Raw genomic sequence first — 20159 nt, 5'->3', positions numbered from 1 at the left:
AGCTCACAAGATCAAGTAGTGTAGCTGCACAAGAGGCTACATCAAGTCTTAACCACGTCTAATGGATTGACGGTGGTGAGCCAACAAATGTTTTCCATTGTAACGTGTATCATTATAGCAATAGATGGTGAATGTCATCCACATAACAGCAAAACACTTGTTGTGTGTGTTTAATGGCCCATGGTGTTATAAAGACTAGCATTCTGTGGAATAGATTGAAGTATACCATTCCCAAGGTGATTCTGTGATTCTAATATATTCCCCATTGGTTATCATTAAGTGATAAACATAACTTCAATCACTCCTAAGGAGTTTGGCTATAGTCCACTCTTGACCCTCATTTAAAAAAAAAAATGTTTTAACCTTTATTTAACTAGGTAAGTCAGTTAAGAACAAATTCTTATTTTCAATGATGACCTAGGAACAGTGGGTTAACTGCTCAGGGCCATAACAACAGAATTTTACCTAGTCAGCTCGGGGATCCGGTCTTGCAACCTTTTAGTTACTAGTCCAACGCTCTAATCATGAGGCTACCTGCCACCCTAAAGTCATTTAGACTTTATGACTTCAAAAAAGTTAAATATAAAGAAATGTGTCACAGCACTTAGGTTTTTAAATCTACAGCCAACTGAAACAAACTCCTAGTGCTATCAACAAGCATTTCACCTCATCATGTTATATCATTACCACTTCACATCCACATAATAGATGCTTATGGTGATTTACGGCTCAATTAGTCATTTCAAAATGCATTGCAACAACATATAGACAGCCTTTCCGAATGGGAAACTAAGTTCAAGTTATTTGGTGAATCATTACTTTATAGCCCAGGACAAGGAAATATGTTGTTTCTGTGTGCCTTTGCTTTTGTTTCTGGTAATAAAAGCCTATTTAGAGGCATGGTTGGCTGGGCTTCTTCCCATTCTGCTCCATTACAATTACTCAGCAGGCTAGCATCGGGGTAATGAAGAGGGTGTCACAGTGGGCGGGCCTGACAGTGACTGACCGCTGCTCTGGAGCTCTGTTCTGTTCCTCAGCCACTGGCTGCTGTAACGGTCCCTAACGGCACTGCTGGCAGCACTACAGTGACAGCAAGCAGACTGGCTGTAGACCTACCTACCTACCGCAGAATAAACACATGTGTGCAGTACAGTAGTACACAACCTCCATGAACCCTCCTGCTCAAGCCTCAGGTAGTACTGTATGTGTTTTTAAAAGTGTCAGGGAAAAAGGGAATTACATTTCAAAGCCCAGTAAATAAAGTTTGTATTGATTTGATATAACATGTAATCTGTTTTGCTGTCTTCTACCAAAAGGGAATCATGTAAGACAGCATTATAGATAATACGACCATACATCAATTGGAGTTTGGCCGACATAAGGGCAATAGATCATGTTCAAGCTAGACTGCTTAGCTCTGGAATTTATAAACTACCTCCTAAATCGAGGTGGCTTTCAATTTTAGTTTTTGATTTAAAGATACGAGATTTTGTCAGAGTTGATTTTGTTTCATCTTTAGTTTCACAAGGGGCTCTAGATTTTGAACTCCATCTCTCAAACTGAACCACACTTGCCATTGGGTCCATTACAAAAGTAATGCATTGCTCATCGGTACACCTGCAGGTCTTCACACCTGTTCAAACCATTGTCTCTTTTTACTGTGACATTAAGAGCTATTGATAAACTGTATTTTGTTCCCTATCACATCACGTCTTTATCTTTGGTGCTAATGCCGAATGCATTTAAAATATGAGTAGGCTAATGCTTATCAAGGGATGTGCTGGTGGTGTCACCTTTTGTGACATGATAAATGACAGTACGATTATTCCATAGTTTGCCAGTATATAAAATGTAAAAAATATTATTTCCACATTGTACCTTGAAAATCTGCAGATTTTCTATGCGCATTTTGCAACTCTGAGTCAAATCCATAGTGATAATACAATAATAAATGAATGTATGCTGTTACATACACCGGTCTCTACTATTTTAAAGCATATTATACCAGATCTTAGTGATGTTGTGAATCATACTGTATATTACACTGATTTTATTCCAGTAAAATAAAAATGTTCTATGATTGAATTACTGAATAATCTGTATCTATCACAGAAAACAAATAATACAGTGATCAATTTATTTGCCTATTGTACTGTATAATAATCAACATTTAATCATCAGTAATTTAAGTCTGTATATAACACATCAAATCTATATAAAAGATGATTTCAAATCACAATGCATCTTCAGCATTTAGGCTAAGAAACATTTGTGTAAAATATAGGGTGCTTGCACCACCCTCTGGTCAACATTGGTTATAACAACACTGACAAAGGAGAAGAACGTAAAGAAAGGCCTCAGAGACGAACCAGAGTGAAAAATAGTGACAAGCCTAATGTTGTATCATTAATTAAAGAGTTTGATGAATATGTTTATTGTACACACCGAAGACAACAAAATTGCTCATCATCACTGCATTCACTGACTGAGGCCTGAATAATTATTATAACAATTTGACTTGATCTATTTCTATGTGCTTTAGTGCGCTCTAGTGTTAAAATAAAGAAGTTAATTCAAATGATATTTTGGAATCAGATGCATTATAGATTCCTCTCACCTTTCTCTGCGCTGGCTAGGCAGTTGTATTTTATCTATAGAGAACCCTGTTCTTTGCTGATCTTCTCTCTGAGTTGACGATCCCCAGGGACGATCAGTCACTTCTAACCCCCCAATGAAGAAAAGGACAGTTGTTTACTTACACAAGGCAGTCATCTTCCAATCTCATCCCTGAGTAATGCAGGATCATAGAACGTCTGCATTGGTAAAGGGCATGGCATTAGATCATCCCAAGAAGATACAGTGCTTACTTGCACAAAGCATCCAATGGGCTCATTGTCAGAGTCTGGCCTGATCCCTGCAACCTGATGCACCTCAGAAAGCCCAGCAGCCACAGAGAGTTCGAACACTTTGGACCACATGCAGCATCATAGCCTGTCAGCAACAACAGATGACTGGAGATGTGTCAGTTGAGATCGTTCACTCACGTCCTGCTTGGCTATTGGACAAGTTTCAATATACAAAGTCATAAACGGAGACATCCATGTGCAGGCTGCTACTTTAGATTTATTATAACACTATTTACACATTTCAAGAACACATGCTACAGAACTCCAGATTTACAGCTCTTAACAAACAATACAAACATCTGTAACTCTCCAGAACACAAAAAGAAATACCTGTTGACGAGGGAAAATGTCAGACCAGGCTATTAACACTGAGAAAACATTTCAATAGAAGGCTTCTTTATATCTATGCAATTGATTGTGCAGCAGATTCTTGTCCTGGTGCTGCTACAAGCTCCCTTTGGTTTGTGCTTCTCTGCAGCAGTAATATAGCACCTATGGTAAAGAGTTTCAAAAGTTCGGAGTTATAACTTTTCTTTTAATCTAGTCATAATATATTTTCAATTTTTAACACCTGATGTTGTCTACTCATCTACGCACATGAGCTATGTAGGTCTACATGTCATACCCCCATAATGTAATTCAGTGAAAATTGAAGAAGGCTATCAGTCTACATAATGAAGTGTGCATTTATGGTTTTAACAACACTATGTCCTGCATAATGCACAAAATCAGCTATTATCTATGCTGAAATATGTACAGCTAAAAGCTTGTTTTATTTTCTCGGCCATATTATAACAGGCAGTCTAAAAAAAGAATTGGCCATTATCTATGCTTTTGATTTATAATCCAACTTTTAATGCCCACACCAAGTCAATACCATCCATTGAAATGATAATACTGGTATTTCTCCACAGTGGAGTTCATGATCAGGAAACAAATTAGAATTGGTATTCTCTGCATTCATTTGATGGGGGTGTGCTGAATTTTCCAACCGATGAGTATGTTTTCTAGTGGGCTTGTCATTGTGTTAATCTATTGGTGTGATATTAGAATGGTAAAAAATGGTTTACTACTAAACATTCCATTCAGAGCATGAAAATAATAAACCTAAACACTAACTAAAATAACAAAAGCAGAGCTCACGATTCTCTCAAGTGTACACACATTGATTCCATACTCAGATATGTACAATTACATATACACAAAGCCTTCAGTACCATGGTACGTTGACATCTTTAGTACACACAAACTAGAGACCACAGTAACACCATCTACAGTCGATGTCTCACACACACTATACATTAAGGCATGAGGTGTCTTCTTGGATGCAGTGCATCAAATGCATTTCAACCACAGCATGTAAATGTCAATTGTCAAGTGGAATGGATTAAACTAATGGAAAGAATTAGGCCCGAATCAAAACGTCAAATGATCTAAGGGTACATTCTATAAAACATATGATTTACACAATATTTCAAAGTGAGACAGTGGTTAATTGATGCAACATTTACCAGTCAAAAAAATAGAGGACGTTCAACTATTTCAACACGAACCATTTTTCAGTCCAACAATTACAACACAATGAATAATTTCACTATTTGACAAAACAGAACATTGACCACAATCAAGCCTACGTACTCTGATGTACAGTACAATACAGGATGATTCAAATGGTTATGAGTCGGGATGGTATGCCAAGTGACTTATCCTTTCACTAGATACATATGTCAAAACTGCCTTTTTCAATTAGATTATAGCAAAAAATCACATATGAACTTTATCTAAAAATGTAAAGCTATTGGCTTGTGCTCCTACCTATACTTCCATTATCTATACCTTAAATTACAGATTATACAGATCAGCCATGTACATGCAGTTAAATTGCATTAAATGAAGATTTAAGCAACATTTTGAGATATAATGTTAGCTTTGTAAGTGGAGTCATGGCATTTAAATGACTGGAAAGCTCATTTTGAGGGTGTCATAAGGGATTATAATTTCGAAATGCATGGAGGAGAACAATATCCTACAATTATCCTACAATATCCTACAAAATCCAATGTCTAGTGTCTATAATTATTTTTTTGTATTATTTCACAACGAAATGCTTCTCAGTAGCCTACATTATATTAGCTGGGAGGGTGCTCCAGGTTATATTTTCATTCCCAAGCTGTAGTGCCACTTCTTTTGACTCAAAGCAGTTTGCCTGCATACCATACATGTAACCAGAGGTCAGCACAAGCATTTGGAGAAAAGTGAAAATTACAAATAACTATCCATAAAACAAACAGAAATCTAGTAGACTATCACACTACATTAAGTTGCCCAAATAGCACAAAACATGGATTTTAAATTTCTTTGATAATAAATTAGCAGCATTCATAAGTATGTGTATGAAACAAGTAAAGTTTTGTTATACATACATATTATTTCCAGTCAGTTACCACCATCGTTCTATAGTAATTCAAGGGCACTGTTATGTAATGGAGACAACTTCATGTAAAGTTTTTTTTGGTAATATATATACACCTGCTGTAAATACTCAATATTCAATGAGCACCATGCTTATAAATCAAAACAATACTGTGGGTTGTCTTCGGTGAAATGACAACAGGGAGATAAACATACACTTCAGATATCTTCACATATATCTCTTCAGTGTACATTAAGGCAGGTGTGTCAAACTCATTTTGCCCTGGGTTGGATTGGACTCCCTCGCGGGCTGTATATTTGACACCCCTGCTCTAAGAATTTCAACTCATCTTCCTTTCAAACTTGTCTTGCAGTGCTGCTATTATTCTCATCCTATGAGCTCTCCAATCATATTTAGATTGTTTGCAGCATATGTCAGACACCTGTGTACAGCACTGTAGTAGCCTCGGTGCTCTTCTCATCAGGACGCAGAAAACTTGGTAGTGCAAAGCCATTCCATTGTTGCAACAAATAGCTAGTGGTGAGCTTCGTTTGTGTTTGATGGCGTTTCCAAAAGTAAATGCTGAACGATACTCTGTGAATGAGGTTCTCTTGTGTCTTGTCAAAAGATGTTGAATGTGGCTGTGTAAAAGAAAGCCCTTTTCTGGCAAGTAGCCACACGTCACAAGAGCACATCACACTTGGGTTAAAGCAACAACAAAAAATCCCATGACTGAAACTTAAGTTGATCTCAGATTGGCTGGAAAACTTTTTGGCCCAAGGGCTACATCGGGATTTCGAAATTCAACAGAGGGCTGCACCGTTTTTTTAATGACCAATTTGTTTGTCAAAATCTATTTGTGGGCCAGAAAAAGGGCAGTTAAATATTTTCTAAAATGTCCATTATAATTTCTACATGCTTTCTATCTAGTTTTAGACATTTAAGTGTGGCCTGGAGTGTTTTTTTTCCCCTACACAAAATATGAATTCCCCCCTGCCCTATACATATATACAGTTGAAGTCAGAAGTTTACATACACCTTAGCCAAATACATTTAAACTCAGTTATTCACAATTCCTGACATTTAATCCCAGTAAAAATTCCCTTTTTTAGGTCAGTTAGAATCGCCACTTTATTTTAAGAATGTGGAATGTCAGAATAATAGTATAGAGAATATTTATTTCAGGTTTTATTTCTTTCATCACATTCCCAGCGGGTCAGAAGTTTACATACACTCAATTAGTATTTGGTAGCATTGCCTTTAAATTGTTTAACTTGGGTCAAACGTTTTGGGTACCTTCCACAAGCTTCCCACAATAAGTTTGGTGAATTTTGGCCCATTCCTCCGACTTCAACTGTATATATACACATACATAAACTCAGCAAAAAAATAAATGTCCCTTTTTCAGGACCCTGGCTTTCAAAGATAATTGGTAAAAATCCAAATACCTTCACAGATCTTCATTGTACAGGGTTTAAACACTGTTTCCCATGCTTCTTCAATGAACCATAAACAATTAATGAACATGCACCTGTGGAACGGTCGTTAAGACACTAACAGCTTACAGACGGTAGGCAATTAAGGTCACAGTTATGAAAACTTAGGACACTAAAGAGGCCTTTCTACTGACTCTGAAAAACACCAATGAAAGATGCTCAGAGTCCCTGCTCATCTGCGTGAACGTGCCTTAGGCATGCTGAAAGGAGGCATGAGGACTGCAGATGTGGCCAGGGCACTAAATTGCAATGTCCGTACTGTGAGACGCTTAAGACAACGCTACAGGGAGACAGGACGGAGAGCTGATCGTCCTCGCAGTGGCAGACCACGTGTAACAACACCTGCACAGGATCGGTACATCACCGGCAACAACGTCGCCTATGGGCACAAACCACCATCGCTGGACCAGACAGAACTGGCAAAAAGTGCTCTTCACTGATGAGTCGCTGTTTTGTCTCACCAGGGGTGATATTCGGATTCGCGTTTATCATTGAAGGAATGAGCGTTACACCGAGGCCTGTACTCTGGAGCGGGATTGATTTGGAGGTGGAAGGTCCGTCATGGTGTGGGGCGGTGTGTCACAGCATCCATCAAACTGAGCTTGTTGTCAATGAAGGCAATCTCAACGCTGTGCGTTAGAGGGAAGACATCCTCCTCCCTCATGTGGTACCCTTCCTGCAGGCTCATCCTGACATGACCCTCCAGCATGACAGTGCCACCAGCCATACTGCTCATTCTGTGCGTGATTTCCTGCAAGACAGGAATGTCCATGTTCTGCCATTGCCAGCAAAGAGCCCGGATCATAATCCCATTGAGCACGTCTGGGACCTGTTGGATCGGAGGGTGAGGGCTAGGGCCATTCCCCCCCCCAGAAATGTCAGGGAACTTGCAGGTGCCTTGGTGGAAGAATGGGGTAACATCTCACAGGAAGAACTGGTAAATCTGGTTCAGTCCATGAGGAGGAGGAGGAGTACTTAATGCAGCTGGTGGCCACACCAGAAACTGACTGTTACTTTTGACCCCCCCTTTGTTCAGGGACACATTATTCAATTTCTGTTAGTCACATGTCTGTGGAACTTGTTCCGTTTATGTCTCAGATGTTGAATCTTATGTTCATACATATATTTACACATGTTAAGTTTGCTGAAAATAAATGCAGTTGACAGTGAGAGGACATTTCTTTTTTTGCTGAGATATATACATACACACAGTACTAGTCAAAGGTTTGGAAACACCTACACATTCCAGGTTTTTCTTTATTTTTACTATTTTTTACATTGTAGAATAATAGTGAAGACAAACTATGGAAATAACACATATGGAATCATGTAGTAAACAACAAAGTGCTAAACAAATCAAAATATATTTTCTATTTGACATTCTTCAAAGCAGCCACCCTTTGCCTTGAAGACAGCTTTGCACACTCTTGGCATTCTCTCACCCAGCTTCATGAGGTAGTCACCTGGAATGCATTTCAGTTAACAGGTGTGCCTTGTTAAAAGTTAATTTATGGAATTTTTTTCCTTCTTAATGCATTTTAGCCAATCAGTTGTGTTGTGACAAGGTAGAGTTGGTATACATTAGATGGTCTTTTAACAAATGACGGCAAGAACAGCTCAAATAAGCAATGAGAAACGACAGTCCACCATTACTTAAAGAGATGAAGGCCAGTTAATGTAGAAAAATTCAATAACTTTTAAAGTTTCTTCAAGTGCAGTCGCAAAACCCCATTAAGCGCTATGATGAAACTGGCCCTCATGAGGACCGCCACAGGAAAGGAAGACCCAGAGTTACCTCTGCTGCAGAGGATAAGTTCACGAGTTACCAGCCTCAGAAATTGCAGCCCAAATAAATGCTTCAGAGTTCAAGTGAGAGACACATCTTAACATCAACTGTTCAGAGGAGACTGTGAGTCAGGCCTTCATGGTCAAATTGCTGCACTACTAAAAAGACACCAACAAGAAGAGACTTGCTTGGGCCAAAAAACACAAGCAACGGACATTAGATTGGTGGAAATCTGTCCTTTGGTCTGATGAGTCCAAATTTGAGATTCTTGGTTCCAACTGCCGCGTCTTTGTGAGACGCAGAGTAGGTGAATGGATGATCTGTGCATGTGTGGTTCCCACCATGAAGCATGGAGGAGGAGGTGTGGTGGTGTGGGGGTGCTTTGCTGGTGACACTGTCAGTGATTTATTTAGAATTCAAGGCACACTTAACCTGAATGGCTACCACAGCATTCTGCAGCGATACACAATCCCATCTGGTTTGTGCTTAGTGGGACTATCATTTGTTTTTCAACAGGACAAGGACAAGGACCCAACACGCCTCCAGGCTGTGTAAGGGCTATTTGGCCAAGCAGGAGGGTGATGGAACGCAGCATCAGATGACCTGGTCTTCACAATCACCCGACCTCAGCCCTATTGAGACGGTTTAGGATGTTGGACCGCAGACTGAAGGAAAAGCAGCCAACAAGTGCTCAGCATGTGGGAACTCCTTCAAGACTGTTGGAAAAGCAGTCGAGGTGAAGCTGGTTGAGAGAATTCCAAGAGTGTGCAAAGCTGTCAAAGCAAAGGGTGGCTACTTTGAAGAATGTCAAATATTGTAGCGTTGTACACAGAGTCAGGAAGAAAGTTCAGGGAGTGAATATATTTAATAAATAAATGAACAAAACAAGAAACACGAACCGACATGAAACCAAAGGGAATGACATGTATATAGAGTAGGTAATCAAGGACGTGATGGAGTCCAGGTGAGTGTCATTATGCGCGTAATGCTGGTGACAGGTGTGCGCCATTACGAGCAGCCTGGGGACCTAGAGGCCGGAGAGGGTGCACACGTGACAAATATAAAATATATTTTGATTTGTTTAACACTTTTTTGGTTACTACATTATTCCATGTGTGTTATTTCATAGTTTTGATGCCTTCACTATTATTCTACAATGTAGAACATAGTAAAAATAATGAAAAACCCAGGAATGAGTAGGTGTCCAAACTTTTGACTGGTACTATACATTTATCAAACCTCATGTGTCATCCATATGATGGAAACCCGTCGTTGTGACAGAGCACTTTAACCCCTGCATCACAAGAACACTGGTCGTGTATACACTCATATCAACGTCAGCTGTGCAAGTTGTATACAAACATTAAAATATGTAATAACTGTAAAGGAGTCAAACCTCCACTATTTAAAACATAATTCTGTACAGAAAGTGGTTTCCAATGGGAAGATGGTCTAAGACGATGCCCTACATGACATTAATAGATTAATCGTAATGTAGACGTAATGCATTTTGTTGATATTTCTGGTTGAGGAGTGGTTATAATTTTACTGTACACATCCTGGTTTGGTAGATTGTACAAACACTTAAAGGCAAAGTGTTGTATCACTGAGACTTGATTTCTGTGTTGGTTTGCTGGTCATTGGTCTTTGCCATTTGTCTGTTGCAGCTAATAAGCACTTGGTTGTCAATTCAAGTCAGTCAATGTTTATCATGAGCTTAGGATCACAGTTCTGTAACCTGATGCAAATCCCTCTCATAACTTCCTCCGTTCTCCTCCTGGTGGTGTATGCAGGAATATCAACACCATATTGAGCAGTCACCTGCACCAGCATTTACCTTGCCTTGTTCATAAGGTTGAAGTCATTGAGCTTTAAGGTTTTAGCTTCATGGTCTCTGCACTGCAATGTGACAGGATATGCTAACACAAAAAGCAAAAGAGGCTCATTTTGTTCATTATTTGATTTAGCTGACCCTGCAAACCCGGGAGAGTGTAGCTTGGCTGCAGATGCAAAAAGAGAAATGAAGGAGGGCCTTAATGAGGGGGCCTAGTGTCTGGCCAACAGTGCTGATGCTCCACTTTCCCAAGTCATCCCCACAGTGGGCCTTGCCTGTACCCTGAGAGCCAATCAGATGACAGCATTGGAACCAGAAGAGGAAGAGTTGGCAGAGGGAAGGTTCCAGAAGAGCCACTTGCGTTTACACTGCCTCCTCTGGTACAGGAAGTCCTCCTTGTCCCGCTCCTTCCGTGCTCTTTGATAGTGGTCGTCCTCCTTCAGGAACCACACTGGTGGCCAGCGGTGCTTCTCAAAGTAGTCCTGGTTGTCTGAAAGAGGCATGGCTCAACAACGTTAGCAAGATTAAATGCAGACAGATATGCAGACAAATGATTAAGATAATGATAACTTCTCAAAACATCCTGCATTGATGTCAATGGGAGATTTAAATGAAAGTTGTAGTTTCATGCACATATCTTTAGCTAGTATTTACGTTACTTGTAGATTTGGCCTTCATGTCTCGAGGAAACTTGCGACACACACTATTATAGTTGGTGCAGATGTGGTGAAGGCACCAGCCACTTAGCTGTTGGGCACAGTGGAACTGCCAGAGAGACAAGACATTATAGAAGACCTTATTCCGCACATGATAACAGCTTACATTTAAAAGTGCAACACTTGTTAAACAAATTAGAATTAGAAAATCTTGTGATATTGGAGAAAAACAGTATTAAGTATATATACACCTATAGAACTGCAATATGAACAAGGGCTCCATCTTACCTGAGCCATCTCCAGGTACACCAGCACATCTCCATCAATATCAGCCCCCATCATAGCAGCCTCCATCAATACTGTCACTGTGTAGAGTTCTGTAACAGAGGCATAACACGCAGGAGATCACCTAGATCAACAGAATTATATTGCCAAATCTATCTCACAACAGACTTATGCCAAGTAACAGAAATATTAGAACAGACAGCTCTCTGAACACACATACTAGCCTAATAGACACTATTTGAAGAGAAGAGAGAGTAAGTGCATGTTATACTCTGTGTGTCTACAATGTGAGCGCAGGTCTTGCCAACAGATGTGGCTTTGTTTAAGAGGGTGTACGCAAAAACAACTAGAGACCTGTAAGTGCAACCAGGTGTGGGAGGCAAAGACGGTTGGCGAGAACAATGAGCTCCATGGCATCCAGGTCAGTGCGGGAACAGAAACGCCCAGTGTAGAGGTACTCCAGCACAGCCCTCATACAGCTGCGAGTTGTGTTGGGAAACAGCACCTGAGACAACAGACAGAGCAACATCAGGTTTTCCTTCCCTAGTGAATTTTATTGTGATGTTTGTTTATCTGGTTATTTAGGGGACTTGCAGTAGGTCTTGTTATTGTGCACATGATCAAGACCAAGGTTTAAGAAAAGAAAACAGTGGAACACACTGTAGCTCCAGTGAGAGGGTGAAAAGGATTGTCTTACCTCTTTGGTGCAGCTCTCCACAAAGGGCCCCCCAAACATAGCTGCCATCCAGTCACAGCTGGAGATGAGCAGGGGCTTATGGGCCATGATCGTTCCATCATCCAGCTTGAACGCTACATCTGGAACACAAAGAGAAATCATACTGCCATTACCTTCTTCTTCCTCTATTATTTATTAAGTCCTGTCAAAGGTTGATACCGTTTTTGAACAGCATGTTCTTTCCCATCTCCAGACCTCTGTATCCCAGAGCGGAAATAGCACAGAGTGTACAAAAGCTCTCAGAATTGCATGTGCTCTCACCAGAGAAGGTGCCTTTGGCCAGGCACTCTTTGACTCTGTTGGTTCGTCGTACATGGAAGGCTTTGGTGATTTCCTGGTTCATGAAGGCCTCGTTGTTAAGAATATTGGCCACCATCATGCGCAGGTCAAAGACCTCCAGCAGCTCAGCAATGTGTGCAATGTGCATCAGCTCCTTCTCATGCTCGTCCAGCTGGCCCGTGTACAGGTATCGCAGCACAGCGCGGAAGGGCCCCAGCTGCATGGACTGGTCCATGTACACCACGGTCATAGGCCTGGGGTTGTAGGTCACTGGGTCATCCACCAGCTCCTCCTGAATGCTGACAAAAGCTCTGCTCAAGGTAGACAGCAGTCTGCCTCTCCGGCCTCCCTCAGAGTCTCTCAGGGTTCCATCACTGGTGCAGGCCCGCAGGTTGGTCCTGTCGCCCTCGTCAGTGCTCTCACACACATCGAAGCTTGCAGCCCGCATCAGCATCTCGCGGCCAGACAGAGCGGTGGCGCGCGTGGGCCGCTCAGACTCCTCAGGTCGGGCATCCAGGATGAAGAGGTCATAGAACTTGGAGGAGGACGTGGCCAAGTAGATCTTGTGAGCGAAGATTCTCTGCTTCTCCTGTAGGACCAGGATGACATCGGAACACAGGGGGTCCTCTAGAAGACGGTCAGGATGCTCCTCGGTGGTGGTGGGGGGAGGTGGTACAGTGATGATGGGAGGGGGGGGTTTGGGAGGCAGGAAGGGGGCCTGGAGGAGGGGTCGCTGCACATTGCGCAGGTGAGACTTCCAGAACTGCAGGTGGCGCCGTGAGATTAGGGCGGCTCGGATGGCGTTATCAAATACGTCCTTTACTCCAAACTGAGCCACAACACTGGTCTCGTAGTATGGCACTCCCAGCTCTTTGGCCACCTCATGGCCCTTCTCTGGAGGCAAAATCTCATTGGATTTAATCGGTCTGAAAGAACATGACCATAAAAAGGCCAAACATTAACAAGATTCAGAGCAGCATCAACCTGAGGGTAAATAACAGTGTATATTGTTTACAAATCTTAGTAAAATGTGGAACCTACATTTCTAATGGTGACACAATCAATATATAAATCACAAGCTATCAAATTTAAAATTGAGATGCTTGAGTTGAAAAGCAGTACTTGAGATTGAAAGCACTGGACTTAGTAGTTGTAGGGCACCTTGCTAGTGGCCGTCGTGCCCTGTTGACTGCCTCCAGGTCAGCATAACGCAGGTCCAGCTGGCAGCCCACCAAGATGACTGGAGCCCGGGGGCAAAAGTGCTTGATCTCAGGGTACCACATGGTCTTCACATGGTACAGGGAGTTTGGGTTGGCGATGGAGAAACATAGAACCACCACATCTGACCTGCAGTGATGAGTGGGGTTACGGGAGGGACAGAGATGAAATGTCCACTAGGTTTACACTGCACCAGTTCCATGATTCGTATGAGTGAACAAGGAGGTCAACTGATCTCACCTTCCATATGCAAATCGTCGGTCCTTGTGATGGTCCCCGAACGTGTCCCAGAGTCGCAACGACACGCTGACCTCATCCACCACATCCCTAGATCGCTCCAGAACCTGACCGGAGAGACACACCCATGACATCCACGTACATTACCAACAGCAGGGTTTGAAACTAACACCTGATCACCAGTCTAATGCACTAAGCCCAAAGTAAACATTGTGTGTTGCAGGTTAATCAAAGTGCAACAAGGTTTTACACAACTGTAGCACTTAAAATAGAGGATTTCAGTATTATTTTCCTTCACGGTCAAGTTGGCTGGTGGATCAAACACTTAATTTCAGACTATGCAGCTGCACCTTTTCTCAGCAAGTTCATTAGACATGTTATAAAAAAGACAAATGGATATGTTTTAGATAAAGTTTTTCATTAAATAACAATCAAAAAGGGTTACTCCACTACTCACTTCCTGGCAAACTCTGTACTGGTCTATGGCCCAGACAGTGGGTACATGCGTAGCAAGCAATTGGTACTGAGTCAGTGTTGCATTACAGGCTCGGGCACAGATAAGGCGGGTCTTCCCAACAGCGTTGTCCCCTACCACCACACACTTGATAGTCTCAACGTTTGGCCTCTCATAGTCCATGTCAGAATCCATCAACTGGGGCCTGTCAGGGCAGAGAAAAGCAGAGTTTGGCATTTTACCTAAGGATGAAGTTCAAGTTTGTTTATTAGTTATATACACATGATACACGTGTAGTACACAGTGCATTGAAATGCTTACTTACAGGTTAACCTCTCGATAATGCAAAAACAATCAATCGACTGGAGATGAAATATCAGATGTACTGAGGAGCTTGTTCAAAACACTACACTTCATCACAACCCCTCTGACCCCCATCAATGAATTCTTCCTTCTGATCACAACAGTATGAGGGATCAATATTGCAATAAGCCCTGACTCTGATTCATCTGCATTGCTCACACTGTATACAGTGCTATCAATGGTCAGTCTTGTGACTGCCTTCAAAATGTGGCTGAGTGCCTGTGCCAATTCAGAAGGTCCCTGACGTTCCTTACTCTATTTTAACAGACGTCCTGGTGATTTCAGAGTTCTGGAAGTCAAGTAGGACGTGTTCCTGAAATTAAGCACAGACTCTGCTAACCCAATTTGTCCTTCATCTTGGTTATACTCAGGCAGGATCTGAGTCCTGTTGTAACGTTCGTCGTATCGAGTGGACCCAAACGCAGCCGGAATGTGTATCCTCATCTTCTTTTATTTTAGAAGGAAACGTGAACACTTAACAAAATAAACAATTGATGAAGACAGTCCTGTAAGGCAACACACTATACATGGAACAACTACCCACAACCACAGTGACAAAAACCCCTTACTTAAATATGGCCTCCAATTAAAAGCAACGAAGAACAGCTGCTTCTAATTGAAGGCCAAACAAAAAACCCTGAACATAGAAATAGACTAACATAGAACATTGCCCAAAAAACCCAGAAACACACTAAACAAACACCCCCTGACCAAACAACACTAACAAACAACCCCTTTTACTGGTCAGGGCGTGACAGTACACCCCCCCCCCCCCCCAAAAGGTGCAGACCCCAGATGCACCACAAAACACAAACACAACACAGTTCTTGTGCTACACCCCCCCCCCCTTCCACAATCCTACTACTCAGGCTTAGGTCCATAAACTAGCCTGCCCACCCCCCTTGAAAGCTCATGCCTGTATACCCCTACAGAAGTCTCTGGGCTGGAGACCTCGGGCTGGAAGGCGACTCTGGGAGCTCCGGACTGGAGGGCGACTGTGGGCCGTCGCCGCCGGTTCCGGACTGTGGGCCGTTGCCGGAAGCTCTAGACGGGGACTGCGCACTAAAGGCCTGGTGCGTGGGGCTGGCTTTGGAGACACCAGACTAGGGACGCGCACCACAGGGCTAGTGCGAGGAGCAGGACGTACTGGACTGGGCTGACGCACTGGAGGCCTGGTGCGTGGTGCTGGCTTTGGAGGCGCCAGACTAGGGACACGCACCTCAAGGCTAGTGCGAGGAGCAGAAACTGGATACACTGGGCCATGAATAAGCACTGGAGGTCTGGAGCGCACAACCTGCACAACCCATCCTGGCTGGGTTGTAACAGTAGCCCTGCACGGGCGGAGTGCTGGCACAGGGCGAACTGGGCTGTGCAGAGTACTGATGGCTGCCGTGCGTAGAGCAGGCGCAGGGTAGCCTGGAGCCAGGAGACACACTGGTGGCCAGATGTATTGTGCCGGCGCACTTCTCCCAGGCTGGATGCCCACTCTAGCACGGCACTTACAGGGGGCTGGTATCGCTCGCACCGGACTGTGCGTGCGTATGGGCGAGATCGTGCGCACTTCCGCATAGACCGGCGCTCTTCTCCCCACCAAACGCTCCCCATAATAAGCACGGGGACTTGGCTCAGGTCTATTGCCTGACCTAGCCACACTCCCCGTGTGCTCTCTGCTGCCTCTCGCACTTGCCAATCAGCGTGTATAATGCCTCGTAACGGCACCGCTCCGCCTTGGCTGCCTCCAGCTCCTCCTTAGGGCGTCGGTACTCCCCAGCCTGGTGCCATGGTCCTGCCCCGTCCAAAATTTCCTCCCATGTCCACGACTCCAGATACCTCTGCTGCTCCTTCCTCCGCTGCTTGGTCCGTTGTTGGTGGCTAGTTCTGTAACGTTCGTCGTATTGAGTGGACCAAAACGCAGCGGGAATGTGTATACTCATCTTTTATTTTAGAAGGAAACGTGAACACTTAACAAAATAACAAACAATTGACGACGACAGTCCTGTAAGGCAACACACTATACATGGAACAACTACCCACAACCACAGTGACAAAAAAAAAAAAACCTTACTTAAATATGGCCTCCAATTAAAAGCAACGAAGAACAGCTGCTTCTAATTGAAGGCCAAACCAAAAACCCTGAACAAAGAAATAGAATAAATAGACAGACATAGAAATACTAACATAGAACATTGCCCCCCCAAAAAACTAAACACACTAAACAAACAGCCCCTGCCACACCCTGACCAAACTACAATAACAAACAACCCCTTTTACTGGTCAGGATGTGACACTTCTCATTTTATACAGATTAAAATTCCAAGTTTTACTGACAGGAGAGGACATTACATTTACCTGGACAAGGTGTAATAGCATCACAATCTCTCTCCAACATAACCCACTTTCAACATAACAAAATGGTATATGATTCACATTGTTACCCCATAAGATACATCTTTGATCAAATAAAACAGACCACAGGGAGTGCCATTATGCAAGGATCCAGCTGAAATCACAGTCCTGTACAAAACGCTTGAAACCAAAGCATGTCATTCAGTAAATTCAGCCATGGTCTTACCAATAGGCCTGGCAATGCAGAATAACAGTGTTTTTTTAAACAAAAATACTCACACCAACATCTTTCTTTTGATTAATTTACACCATCAGTCATATATAAGCATTCCTCCCTTGCAGTGTCTAAGTTTTCTAGGCTTGCTAAGAAGCTCTATCTAACCATAGGTCAGACGGACATCCTCCATTTACAAATAAGGCTCACTGACTAAATAAAATAGAGAGAATTGGTAAACATAGGCAGGCTACTTTTCCTCACCTCACGTCTCAAAAATGGTGGTTGCTGATCTCGTTATTCAGTTTCCAAGGGAACCAGACTTGCTTCTGTGTCATACCCTGCTAACCCATGCAATGGGCAATAGATTGACAGAACATAGACCTATCGTAACCCCGTTATACTCTAACGGGGTATGGCAACTGAATAAGGTTTACCAGGAGTCCCAAATTACATTCAGCCGTGGGCCGATTTTTCCTTGAGCGGAAGTTCGGGGGCCGGAACATAGTTAGAATTTGTAGACTACACGGCAAATAGACCGCAAGAATCCCAAATAGATAGCCTACAGTATTTGACAAAAACAGAATACTTTCTAACTTTGATTTACATTGGGATACGATCACATATGCCTATATATTAACGAGTTGGAATAATTGTTAAATATATACATTTAGTAGGCTATACATAGTTTTTTATGGTCAGAAAGCCGAATTTGGTCCGCAGGCTACCGATTGGGGAACCATGGTAGACTGACAGCCACGCGCAAAAATGTAAACAATGTGTTCAGACTCAGCCAGACTGCACCATGAGGCAACAAAATAGCATAGCATAACAAGCCAGCCACTATACCGTGGGAAATTTCACATGTGAATGAAAGCCAATTATTAAAACATACCAGTTGTCCTTCCTATCTGCCTCGTGATATTCATTTATAAAAAGGCACACCCAGTCAACCTCCAGAACGAGGAGTTGCAACAATGCAACTGTTTTTCACAATGAGCACGGCGAAACTGATGACATTTGAGTTTCGACGAAATTCGAGTGTATACTGCTGTGTAGGTATTTTTGGTCTCTGTGGGTTGAGTTCCAATATAGGGCTATTATTGGATCGTCTCACAGTGGCTATCTCAAAATGCACGCCAATTCATATGAAATAGCTCCAATATTAAGTTACAGAATGGGTGAAGGCGGGGATCTTGGACGTCGGCGCACACTGAAGTCAGGGGTGGATTGCCAGTTTACCGGATCACTGATGATCATGCTACTGTTTTGGCAGAATAAATTCCTTAGTCCAATGACGTTCTCTCTCGTTTGGCATGTTGGCCACGGTCTGAAGCAGACTGCTTTTAGCAAATACCGATAGTCCCGTCATCAATCAGCAAGACCTGACTGAGGCACTTTAGCTGCAGTTCAGACCTCTCGTTGTTTAACGCCGGGGCCACCCAACTGTCCGTCAGGCTGTGGCATAAAATATGCAAGTCTAGCACTAGCCTATCTTGTCTGCAAGGAAGAATGCCGTAGTTATTTAGTTATACTATGGATTTAGTATAGATTCTAATGAGCCTATGACCATTTAGTTAAGCAGCTTTAGATGCAAACTAGACTGTCATAACTAGTAGCCTAAGTTTGAAAGATCATAGCCCAAAATCCACATTATTTAAGAGGATTTCGTTCATTGGATAAAATAGCCATATAGATCATATGATAGCGTCTTTACAATAGGATATAGCCGCGCCAAGAACTCATCATACGTTCAATTTAAGAAGGATTTAGCTAATAGCATTCACCCAGGTTGCTGCGAAAGCGTTTTCCACCAAGCCGAGTCACTGGTCATTCGGATCCACTGCATTACGTTATGTAACACCCAGTGATTCCTTATTGTGCCATTATGTGTTATTGAGGTGCATGCCAAAGTATCGATAATTATAGCCTATAATTATAGGCTACTAACCCATTGGCCTATCCTTACCGCAACATAAGGAAGTGGTGCATCGGATTGACCGATGTTTGAGACCGAGAAGAGGGCTCCATGGGATGCGGCTTGCACCTGACCGTAGCCTGGTTTGAACTTCATCTTCGCAGCAATGTTAAATTTAGTGGATTAAATATAGGCGACCAGCTGCTCAAGACACTAGAAAAATCCACTTGGTAAAAATAATAAACGTATCATCACTGTGTGACCGAGGACACTGGTGGGCTTTGAGTCTGTATGTACCGTCAACAGCAGCTCCAGCCTCCGCCACGCAGCGTCAAATAACTACCTCCAGTCACCTACGTAGCTTTTTATAGAGGCACGCGCACAAACAAAAAACCCATTCATTACAAAACTGTGGTCCACCCCAAATCTCCAGAAAATCCCATTCCGAACGTAGGCTAGCCGATTTAGCTGCTGTAACTTTTGGTTCACATTCTACTGTAAAGACTAGGCTAGGCTAGGCTACTATCGGCCTATGTGACATATAATGATTAAGGTTATGCCCAAACTTCAAAGATCATGTCTAAAATAAGCAATCAACTAGTATAACTAGTATAACTACCTCATAAAACTGTAGACTATTTCAAACATAATGTGATGACTGGACTTACCAGTCACAAGTTGCTATGACTGCCATGGTGTGGCACTGTGAGTCAATACAGTTCTGGTCCTGGAATTTGAATTCGATTTTATGATCACTCGCTGCAACCTGGACTCAGGGATCGACCAAACACAGAGCTCACTGTATGGAATGACTTTTGTGCCTTTAATATTAAGCAAACATTTTGACATTGAGAACAACATTCTTAGTATTGCAAACAAAAATAATGATATTGAAAGCAAAACATGAATAACCCCAAACCATTGAGTGCTAAATAAATAATATCGCAAGGAAATAATTTTGAAATGCAAAAACAAAAGTATTGTAGCGAGTTAAAATGTGTTTTATATTCGGTTTTCT

At 42.5% G+C, this 20159-nt stretch overlaps 1 protein-coding gene across 3 annotated transcripts; it reads right to left on the bottom strand.

Moving 5' to 3' along the window:
- Window positions 1-3103: 3103 nt before the first annotated feature.
- On the bottom strand, window positions 3104-19567 carry rhobtb2a (Rho related BTB domain containing 2a). Of its 3 annotated transcripts, none has more exons than XM_014160152.3 (10): window positions 19193-19567; window positions 14304-14505; window positions 13850-13953; window positions 13553-13738; window positions 12374-13317; window positions 12074-12192; window positions 11731-11881; window positions 11380-11468; window positions 11090-11200; window positions 3104-10925 (listed from the first exon to the last, which is right to left on the bottom strand). In XM_014160152.3, the coding sequence occupies exons 1-10, from the start codon at window positions 19252-19254 to the stop codon at window positions 10875-10877; spliced, it is 2019 nt and encodes a 672-aa protein (XP_014015627.1). In that variant the 5' UTR covers window positions 19255-19567; the 3' UTR covers window positions 3104-10874. The 3 variants fall into 3 exon arrangements, with proteins under 3 accessions (XP_014015627.1, XP_014015620.3, XP_014015622.3); XM_014160145.3 differs by having other exon boundaries at window positions 11095-11200; window positions 19193-19563; XM_014160147.3 differs by lacking the exon at window positions 19193-19567 and adding an exon at window positions 17488-18586 and having other exon boundaries at window positions 11095-11200.
- Window positions 19568-20159: the final 592 nt, after the last annotated feature.

This window comes from Salmo salar, chromosome 20 (genome assembly GCF_965601325.2).
Source record: "Salmo salar chromosome 20, fSalSal1, whole genome shotgun sequence".
In the NCBI taxonomy this organism is placed as follows: domain Eukaryota; kingdom Metazoa; phylum Chordata; class Actinopteri; order Salmoniformes; family Salmonidae; genus Salmo; species Salmo salar.
The sequence above is the reverse complement of the archived record's forward strand: the minus strand, read 5'-3'. Positions and strand labels throughout refer to the sequence as shown.

Excerpts from the sequence above, each read along its gene's own strand:
- rhobtb2a (XM_014160145.3), bottom strand. The coding sequence starts at position 19,254 with ATGGAGCCCTCTTCTCGGTCTCAAACATCGGTCAATCCGATGCACCAC. Across the intron at positions 14,506-19,192 it reads CACCACTTCCTTATGTTGCG|GCCCCAGTTGATGGATTCTG; the intron begins GTAAGGATAGGC and ends CTGCCCTGACAG. Across the intron at positions 13,318-13,552 it reads GCACGACGGCCACTAGCAAG|ACCGATTAAATCCAATGAGA; the intron begins GTGCCCTACAAC and ends ATGTTCTTTCAG.